The sequence below is a fragment of the Habropoda laboriosa genome, unplaced genomic scaffold (assembly GCF_001263275.1).
Source record: "Habropoda laboriosa isolate 0110345459 unplaced genomic scaffold, ASM126327v1 scaffold81, whole genome shotgun sequence".
Taxonomy (NCBI): Eukaryota; Metazoa; Arthropoda; class Insecta; order Hymenoptera; family Apidae; genus Habropoda; species Habropoda laboriosa.
Window position 1 is genome coordinate 279,270 of NW_017100194.1, and position 10,245 is coordinate 289,514.

General features: G+C 28.7%; 3 protein-coding genes across 4 annotated transcripts in view; 1 reads left to right on the forward strand and 2 right to left on the reverse strand.

Moving 5' to 3' along the window:
• Positions 1 to 911: 911 nt before the first annotated feature.
• Positions 912 to 2,748, reverse strand: LOC108570268 (COP9 signalosome complex subunit 5). Of its 2 annotated transcripts, none has more exons than XM_017932104.1 (5): positions 2,679 to 2,748; positions 2,146 to 2,328; positions 1,787 to 2,021; positions 1,522 to 1,716; positions 912 to 1,452 (listed from the first exon to the last, which is right to left on the reverse strand). In XM_017932104.1, exons 2-5 carry the CDS (start codon positions 2,295 to 2,297, stop codon positions 1,000 to 1,002), a joined length of 1,035 nt encoding a protein of 344 aa, XP_017787593.1. In that variant the 5' UTR covers positions 2,298 to 2,328; positions 2,679 to 2,748; the 3' UTR covers positions 912 to 999. The 2 variants fall into 2 exon arrangements, with proteins under 2 accessions (XP_017787593.1, XP_017787594.1); XM_017932105.1 differs by having other exon boundaries at positions 2,670 to 2,705.
• Positions 2,749 to 5,968: 3,220 nt separating this feature from the next.
• LOC108570253 (transcription factor IIIB 90 kDa subunit) overlaps positions 5,969 to 10,245 on the reverse strand; it is a 12,945-nt gene continuing 8,668 nt past the window's right edge. Inside the window, 11 exon segments of the mRNA XM_017932085.1 lie at positions 5,969 to 6,032; positions 6,409 to 6,548; positions 6,798 to 6,976; positions 7,103 to 7,277; positions 7,390 to 7,627; positions 7,743 to 7,822; positions 7,909 to 8,064; positions 8,199 to 8,280; positions 8,315 to 8,447; positions 8,524 to 8,617; positions 8,883 to 9,032. Of these exon segments, the coding sequence (XP_017787574.1) occupies positions 6,415 to 6,548; positions 6,798 to 6,976; positions 7,103 to 7,277; positions 7,390 to 7,627; positions 7,743 to 7,822; positions 7,909 to 8,064; positions 8,199 to 8,280; positions 8,315 to 8,447; positions 8,524 to 8,617; positions 8,883 to 9,032 (1,421 nt within the window). The 3' untranslated portion in view covers positions 5,969 to 6,032; positions 6,409 to 6,414.
• LOC108570255 (BTB/POZ domain-containing protein 6-B-like) overlaps positions 9,497 to 10,245 on the forward strand; it is a 4,725-nt gene continuing 3,976 nt past the window's right edge. The window contains exon 1 of the mRNA XM_017932086.1: positions 9,497 to 9,683. Within this exon, the coding sequence (XP_017787575.1) occupies positions 9,587 to 9,683 (97 nt within the window). The 5' untranslated portion in view covers positions 9,497 to 9,586. The remainder of the gene's footprint in view (positions 9,684 to 10,245) is intronic.

A 10,245-nucleotide genomic window follows, 5' to 3' on the forward strand; every position in this document is an offset into this window, starting at 1 on the left:
CTTTTTATTGTAGAATTTATTCAAATCTGTAAAAAGTGTAAGATTAAATTTAAAAAGACTAACGATTTCAATTTTTATTAATTTAATCAATTTAAAAGCTATATGAACGAGTTGAACCCTTCGAAAAAAATTCATATCTTTTTATACGTGTTATTTCTTATTATGCGAAGCAAATACTTGAAAAATGTGCATCTAAATCATGCGAGAGTGCGCAATAAGTGCGTAAAAAATAGCAATAGCGACCTTACTTGCAAGTATTCACCTTTTTCAACATTTTATGTAAATGAAGTTACGGTACAGTTGTACTTAATTGTATTTAATTTACGTTAATGTAATAGAATTGTATGAACACGTAGTTTTTTAAGCGCGGCTAATTCTAATATTATAAAATGTCTAGTATTTTAAACGACTAAGTTAACAAATTGTCTTTTACTATTTTCTTCCTAAATTTCTTTTAAAGCATAAATATCATAACATACTAGTAAGCATATTATCAGTATAACTGTATGCATTTTAGCTCCGTCCCTTATATGTTGTGCGCTATGAATGCGAAGGTGTATAATTCTAGAACAGGTGGGTGTGTTTCTGTGTGGCCTTGTCCTAAAGTCTGTGACACAGTGTCAGCCCTTCAGTGGGGTGTACTCTGCCTACTTGTTCTTAATATTATATTAGTTTTTATATATACTTTCTAGAGAATCAAGGTGTGAAAATAAAATGTATTTTTATTCCACTACTCTTTCAGAATATTGCATTGTCTGTAGTCATTGGTATTGGGAAATTTTCATTATAGTTTGCAGATTGTAGTTCTTAAAATTTTATAATCCCTCTTGGCTATCTTCTGCACTGACTTCAGGATATTAATAAAGAAAATACCAATCATAGTGAAAACGACAAAAATTTGTTGTGTTATACTGTAATTAAAAATATTCCTTACATCATTTATACATCATGTAAATTATTACAATCATTTTTTTACGGTTGTGACGTGTCGCATACAATTTACTGTTGCTGAGTCTCAATGGGATTACATCCAACTTGATTAAATAATCTGTCTTTAATTATTTGTGCCATTAAACCATGAATAATTTCAATAGTAGTTTTGCAACTGTCTCTCGTTGCTTTAATTAATTTTTCTACAGTACTGCGATCATGAGGGTCTGTTCCACCTAAAATAAACCCTCTTCCAAGTGCAACTTCTGATTGTTCTAGTTTATCTGATAAATCAAATATTTGTCCAGTAGTGTAATCCGCATTTGTTAAAAGGCTTGATGAGCTTAAAGTATTCACCCAATATTTATTCCACAATGAATCCAATAATCTTCTATCTAATGATGATTTGAAATAAGAAACTTCTAAAGAATAGTATTGTTTACAATGAACACCAAAATCTTCAATTTTATTCAATGGTATTGTTTGATATTCAGATGGTTCTTCATTTGCTGGTTTATATCCCTGTATCAAATGATTCATTAAACTAAACATTCGTTTTATTTCTTCTTTAATTTATCAAATATATATTACCTTTGGGTAAGTTCGAAAGGCACCCAAACAAACTTTTCCAGCTGATATTGTTCTAACGGGATCAATTACAATAGCAACAAATGGTTCTTGAAAATTTTGATTGAGCATTTGAGTAGATACGTCGATACCTGATAACCAGCATCCATATCCAGGATGGCTATGATACCACCCTATAGCATTTTCTTGTCTCCCAACCTTAATAAGCAAAATAATTATAGAAAATTATATGTTATTATATTAGTAACTGAATAGAATTAGAACATACTTGTTTAGCTGCTTCTATGTATGCTGTCATATATTCATATGCTTGTGCTTGTGCATTTACTCTTGTTTCTGTACCTTCTACTGGTAGTGCAAAAGAATCCATTACAATCATTGTATTTGCTGCAACTTTTCCAAGCAAAAGACCCATTACTTCCAATGTTCCTCCAGAACGAGCATGCATAACCATTTTTAATAATGCTAATGCAGAGATCTTTATATCTTTAAAAAAATGATTACTGAAATATGACCAAACATACATGATTAAAACAAATAAGAATATATTTTATTAATGATATAACTATTACACTGAATTATATTAAATTAACAAAATGTAATATGTAGAACAAAAACATAACATACTCTTTTTCCCATGGCCTTGCAATTAATATATCCTGCTGCTCTTTACGATCATATCTATAAATTTCATCAACAGTACTGATTGTTTCTATATTATTTGACATTTCCCATGTTTTTTGAGCAATAGTACTTTGATCTGAAGAACTGCTTGCCATGTTAACAAATTACTGTCAAAACTTTAGGCTTCTGAAACAGATAAAACAAAATTATTACTTAAATTTTATATGTGCATTTTTGGTATTTAGTTAATATACTTATCAATAATATTTTATTTGCAAACATTTTGATACAAGTATACATATAATGATATTTGATATGGATAAGATCTTTTTAAATTATGATTGCATCAATTATTGATTATGAAAAAGTAAGTAAAAGTGTTGTATTTATTGCATTAAATGTTTATATTTCATAAACAAAAATTTAAAATAATAATGAAATGTCAAATTACTATATAAAATTAGTTTTCATGCGATTTAAATCTAAAAATTTATTCTGTAAACGTATTTTATAAACACATGTATTACTTCTATTACATTTGTAAAACTTTACTAAATTTTCTGGTGCAGAAATTAAAAATATCCTAAAATCATACTGTGATTACTACTGCTTTACGTTAAATTGTGACGTTCACGTTAAACTATAGATTGTCACTACATTTTTTGACGTTAACAGCGCCACCTATCAATAAAACATTAATTATTACCATTTTGCATTTAATATTGTATCAAAGAAAATAAAAATGATAAATTTTAATGTATCACTCAAGCATTTTTACCGTTGGAACAAAATATATATAGAAATATTTAAATTCACATCACAGACGGTGTACAGAATTGGTCTATCATCTTATGGGACTTTATGTCTCACGTTCTAAAATACCGATCGTGTAAAATATTAGAGGTTTTGTCATGCTCTCTACGGTAACTATATCGTGAATTTAGGAATTATATATAATCCAACTATCAAAGATGGTAAAGTCGGCAAAATCTAATGTGCAAAATACATTTTGTACACTTATCTTACAATAAATAACAGATGTTTTGATAAATAATTGCATTCCTTCATTTTTCCCGATGTTCAATCTTTTCCGTGATTTCTGCGGTGTTCTGGGAGGTCTATCTGTAATTCATACGAAAAGAATATTAATTTTCTACTATCTACATTATTAGTAACGTTACAGCAATTAAAAATTTATTATAAGTATCAATTTTAAACTGCTTACTACATGCAATTATGCTCTAATTTACAATAACTATCATTAAAAGCGAGAAATTCAAAGAATATCTATTTTAAAAATCAACTAACCTGCTAATACTTTATTTCTGACGATTCTTTCGACGATACATGAGTAAGACAAGGAAAGGAGTAAGAGTAGACAAGGACAGAAAATTTTCAAAACGAAACTAACGCCATCTCGCGTCTGATGACGTGAACTACGATTTTTTAATAGGAACACAGGATATAAACAGAGGTATTGGACAAGGACAGCACTAGTGTGCGAGAAGGATAGAGAGAAAACGTCTCCTATTGGCTGGCGGGCCGCTGAGTTCCGCCAATCAGGCCATAAGTCAAGCCAGTTGGTGAAAAATCATTAATAACTCGATAATTAGGATGATTTTGTGAACTTTTAGAATTGAAGAATGTAGAGTGGACCTTTAGCTACTTTCACATATAATTTTTAATACAATAGACCCTTTCAATAATTAGTTATTAACTATTTTAGTAGGTGATGTCGGAAATGATGCCGTTTACGTTTATATACGTTTATGGTTTTTCAATAATTTCATAGCTTTCTAATGAATTCCCATGTAATTATCTATATGCAGCTGAAAGATAACTCCTTTAGCTATATTCTCATATAACGTTTATTAACATATTCCGTTTAGTTTAGGAGTTATTAAATATTATTTGGGAGCGTTCCTATTCATCGTACTCCAGTCAAGTCGAATCTTATAAACAATTGCTAATATTTAATAAACCATATCTCTTACGACTACAAAAACGATTGGAGAATATAGATAAAAGTCCATTCTACATTCTTCATGCTTGAAAATTCAAAATTAATCATGCATATTCGTGAAAATGGCGGAAATCTATTATTTTGAATGCGACGAGTTTGGTACTGATCCAAATAATATGTAATAACTCATTATCTACGTAGAATTTGTGAACTTTTTGTATGGAAGAATGAAGTATGGACCTTTAGTGACTTTCGCATGCAGATATCAATGCACTAGACCCTTTCAATAATTAATTATTAACAATTATAGTACCTTCACGGTTTTTGAATAATATAATTTTTAATACAATAGACCCTTTCAATAATTAGTTATTAACTATTTTAGTAGGTGATGTCGGAAATGATGCCGTTTACGTTTATATACGTTTATGGTTTTTCAATAATTTCATAGCTTTCTAATGAATTCCCATGTAATTAACTATATGCAGCTGAAAGATAACTCCTTTAGCTATATTCTCATATAACGTTTATTAACATATTCCGTTTAGTTTAGGAGTTATTAAATATTATTTGGGAGAGTATTACACCCGTCGCATTCAATTGTAACACATTTTCGTTATTTCAATAGAAATGCGTAACTAATTATGCACTTTTAAGCATGGAGAATGTAGAATGGACTTTTATCTATGTTCTGCAATTAGTTTGGTACCCCTAAGTGGTGTTGTTTAGTAAATATTAGCAATTGTTTGGAAGATTCGACTTGACTCGAGTACACTGTACAGGGACGCTCCCAAATAATATTTAATAACTCCTAAACTAAACGGAATATGTTAATAAACGTTATATGAGAATATAGCTAAAGGAGTTATCTTTCAGCTGCATATAGTTAATTACATGGGAATTCATTAGAAAGCTATGAAATTATTGAAAAACCATAAACGTATATAAACGTAAACGGCATCATTTCCGACATCACCTACTAAAATAGTTAATAACTAATTATTGAAAGGGTCTATTGTATTAAAAATTATATGTGAAAGTAGCTAAAGGTCCACTCTACATTCTTCAATTCTAAAAGTTCACAAAATCATCCTAATTATCGAGTTATTAATGATTTTTCACCAACTGGCTTGACTTATGGCCTGATTGGCGGAGCTCAGCGGCTCCCTTGTCTTACTCATGTATCGTCGAAAGAATCGTCAGAAATAAAGTATTAGCAGGTTAGTTGATTTTTAAAATAGATATTCTTTGAATTTCTCGCTTTTAATGATAGTTATTGTAAATTAGAGCATAATTGCATGTAGTAAGCAGTTTAAAATTGATACTTATAATAAATTTTTAATTGCTGTAACGTTACTAATAATGTAGATAGTAGAAAATTAATATTCTTTTCGTATGAATTACAGATAGACCTCCCAGAACACCGCAGAAATCACGGAAAAGATTGAACATCGGGAAAAATGAAGGAATGCAATTATTTATCAAAACATCTGTTATTTATTGTAAGATAAGTGTACAAAATGTATTTTACAAAAGACTACAATATACTAGTATTGTTTTACAGCATTTTACAATTTATTCGTTTCTCCCTGACACACCACACCCATTTCCTTTAGTGAAGCACTCATTCTTTAAATAGTATTCCATTAAAAAATTAAATAAACTAAGTAGGTCCACATAACATTAGGGACGCGTAATAATTGAAAATATTCCGAAATTTAACCTAATCTAATTATACATTTAGAAATATAAAATTGTATACTTCGTGTAGGATTATAAAATATCCTGTCCTATACTTTATTTGTAATATCATATTTATATTTATATTATAATTCTAACCACTACTAATGTTGTAATTTTTTTTTATGCTGAATCGATAACGTTGAAAGCGGCACAAAAATGATAAGGGCCTAGAGCCCTCCATGACCTGGAACAAAAAAGTACATTGGGTAATAGGTCTATTCTGTTTGTGATTCAAACCATTATAAGACGGGTTTATCAGCTGCTGGTATTTTTTTAAATTTACAATTAAATACAAGATATCGAAAAGTAAAGATGTATACAGTTCATTTTATATTTTTTAACAATTATCTTCTAAAATAATTTTATTATATGTCAAAATAATACAAAAATTACAATTTCATAATGCGACAAAATTTGAATTTTATATTGCAATGCTCTAAAAAATGAATAAAGAAGTCATACAATTAAATTTATTGACTATGATGATAAATGCTTTATTTGTACATAATATAATTCTTAATAGTGTCACAATTAAAATAAATAATTGAATACAAAATTACAAATAATTAATAGTCTTCTTCATCATATCCATATCCAAAGTCATTCTCGTCTTCTGACGCATTTCGTTCAAGCATTTGACCAACAGTCATTTCTGTAGGATCAGCTTCAACTTCTTCATCGATATAATCATCGGTTTCATCTGTTTTGTAAATTTTGAATTAATTTAATTGAATAAATGAAAATAAATTATGCAACAGTACAATAGTATAGACATGTATTAATATTTCACAAACAGAAAAAGACTAAAAAGTAAAGCTATGTATTTATAGAATATATCAGGACTAAAGTACATAAATTGCAAAATGTAATGAATAGTAATGTATATTAATAGAAAATCAAATTTTATACATTAAAGTCAATACAACATAAATCAAAAGCAAAAACTTACCCATATCACAGATATCTTCTCTTGCAAGTGTAGGTTCTACTGTATTAATTTCTACTTCAACGGACGTCTCCAATTCTTTTTTCTTTGCTTGTTGAACATGTGGTTTAACTAAACGAGGTTTTTTTACTGTTTGTGTGATTGGTTTGTCTTGTATTTTCGATGGACTAGTACCACTAGGTCTACAAATAAAAAATGTATAATATTCTTATATACTTATAATACTCATATGATATTCTTCTAAAAGTGTCACTAATTAGATTATGTTATACAATAATAATAATTACTAAGAAATGTATAATGCTAACATTTTACTGGAATTTGCTGCACTATCTACTTCTGTTTTAAGCGATTGGACTGGTTCTTCGACTTTTTGTTGTTCTTTGTTTGAAGTACTTAAGCCGACATTTAAACTCTTTAACACTTCATAATTAATTTTCGATGAAATCTTTTTTTCTTGCAACATTTTTTCAATCGCTTCTCCTAAGAAAGGTAAGAAAAAATTATTCTTTAACAGTAAGAAACATAAAAAATATATGAATATTCTGACAATTGATAAAACGTTAATATAATGGAATTTAAATAACATTGTTACCTGCCGTGTTCGCCGGTGCTTGACTTTTATTACGTTTAGTAGTTCTCCGCCTTTTCTTTTCAGGTTTACCCTCTTCTTTTTCTTTCTGCCGCCTTTCTTCCTTTTCCTTTTGTTGAATTAAATACTCAGCATTCACTTTATTCCATAAATTATGTTTAAATTGCGCTTCTTTTTCTGACATAATATAACTGTCTAATTCCTCATCGTCTAAATCAGCGATGACAATCTCTCCAGAATTCTAGAGTAGAAAACGTCAGTAATTAACGGGCACACACAGATAGGGAAGAAATAATTAATTAAAAAAGAATTAAAAATACAATACAAAATAACAGTTCAGGATTAATTTTATATACATTTTCAAAGTTTGCTGATTCTTTCGTTTCATTTTCTCGATCATTTGTCGGTATTAATCCCATAGACGCAAAATTTGGACCTTTAAATAATTATACATATTACAAATTTGATAACGTGGTGTTTAGTATAATAAGTATCTGTTTAAAAAGTTATTTTCGTTCTTACCCAGACCAGTTGTTAACTGATTATTTACGTTATTCAACTCGGAATCTTGAATTTCGCTATCAGGATCATCTACATCATTTTCAACATAATTTTTAATTACATCTAAATTACTTTCCCTTACAAACCTCTCCGTATCTTCTCTTTCTATGTAAGCAGCTGAAAATTAATTTTTTACGATATTTTTTTATAGTAAAGGAATGATTAATTCAATAATGAAATAAAAACATTCAATCTTTATTAAAAAATATTTAACTAATTATATTGTATCTTTAAATCAATATTAAAATTACCATCTTTCCGTTTTCTTGTTTTTCCTAATCTGTGTTCCTCTAGCTGTTTATCAATCTCATTTAATTAATTTTCATAATTATACTTCATCTCATAAATTGTTATAAAATGTCTATACTCTTTGTAGTCGTTCTCTGTCCTTTTTACGTGCAACTTTAAAAGCTGGAGGATCCTGTTCCTCCTCCAGATCGACCGTCATGAATTCTTCAAGGGTCAATGAGCTCGAGGGTGTATCGCCAAATTCTATAAGCCTATAAATTTTAACGCATAAAAATTGTTATAAATCTTCCGTTTACTAAAAATTAAATTTATTCAAATATTCTTTACCTCTTGCGTAATGTAGATTCGTGTACTTTTACCACTTTGATAATGTCAGCGGGCGATCTGTTGAACTCATGTAATCGAGCAGCCATCAGCAATGCTAATTTCAAAAGAAATTCACTTCAATTCATTCACTCCAATATTGATTGAATCTAACTAAATTTATTTGATTTTTTATAAAGCTATACTTAACGATGTAATTTTTATCTTAAAAAGTAATTTTTAAAAAGTTAAATAAAATGTCAATGCATAAATCAGGGTATAAAAGAATTTTAAAAAATATATCAAGTGAGATATAAATATTTCTGTTGAAATTAAATTCGAATGATTAAAAGCATAAATAAATAAATCAATTTTTTTTATACCAGCTCCACATAATCCCGATGGTCTACGTCCGCTGTGAATACTATCCCTTTTCATCCTTTGAACTACTCGTAGAGCAGTCATTGATACTTCATGTGTTTTTTCACCAAACTCCAACTTATTTGCAAACCTCATAATATATAAACATGGATCTGTAAAGAAAACTACATTAATAACTTGCTATATTTAAATATTCATCGTGCATTTCTTGTCATGATATTTCTTTTTTTAAACTGCATTAAAGTCCCAATAAATTATTCCATAATGCATAACATATTTTCTTTTAAATTTTATGTAATAAATGCAAAAATAATTCTTTCATATACTACTTCTATCTAAATGCATAAGGTAGAGTGACAAAATAACAAAGGATTAACAAAGACGTAACTATATGTCTTTCAATTGCTTTTTATTAAATATGACATTTTTTTAATTTATTTATTAGTTAAAAGTTCAAGCATTAATTTCATCTTGTACACTATGCTTGTCATGACGTTGCCTGTGAAATGTATACACTGCGCAGAACGAAGTCTGCGTTTTTGAGAAACACCCGATATATGGACGCGCGTACCCTAAGTTGTCTATCGACCGACGTGCGTAACTATCTAACCAGCGCCCGTCTGACATGGCGCCCATGTAACTGAAATCCAAAATCGTTCCGTGTTGAATTTTAAGAAAAAACTGGGATCGAGTTTAAAAAGTGACAATGGCGATGTCGAATCTTTACTCGAAAATATCGACGAAACCGATGAAACGCTTCCAAGACAACATCACAGTCAAGCAGACTAATCCATGGTTAAACGGTGAGAGACTATTGCAGATATAAATAAACATAATATGTACCTTAAATGCTGTCTATGCATTTATTGAAGAGAATTGTAAAAAAAATAATAGATGAAAAATATTGCTTACGTTCAGCCTATCTCAAATTATTCGAACAATGTTATTTCTTTCGTGATGTTTATTTCTGTTTCGATGCATAGATGCAACGATGTGTTAGTTTGATAATTTACTTTGTACATCAAAATGCTTTCATTACAAATATTTTCGAACAATGTTGCTAGAAATTATGAACGATACAATGTGGTCCAAAAATTTAATGTTTTATAACAGAAAATATAAAGCAGTCAGATACACTAATACAAGTTTTAAATGAATTTTCATTTAAATTTTACAACGTATTTTACCGAACTATATTAGTACATTAAATTTTTTAACTGAATATTTAACTGGATTACATACTTAACTGGATATTTAATGCATTACTTAAATAATATTGACAATTATTACATTGATTTAATTAAAGATATGTGGATTAATGTGCTTATAAATATATATGTATATGTTTTAAGTTTTACTATTAGT

What these genes read in the sequence shown, in the direction of transcription:
- LOC108570268 (XM_017932104.1), bottom strand. Translation starts at nt 2,297, where the DNA reads ATGGCAAGCAGTTCTTCAGATCAAAGTACTATTGCTCAAAAAACATGG. An exon ending in ACATAGAAGCAGCTAAACAA is followed by an intron (nt 1,717 to 1,786) that starts GTATGTTCTAAT and finishes TTGCTTATTAAG; the next exon opens with GTTGGGAGACAAGAAAATGC. An exon ending in CCTTTCGAACTTACCCAAAG is followed by an intron (nt 1,453 to 1,521) that starts GTAATATATATT and finishes CATTTGATACAG; the next exon opens with GGATATAAACCAGCAAATGA.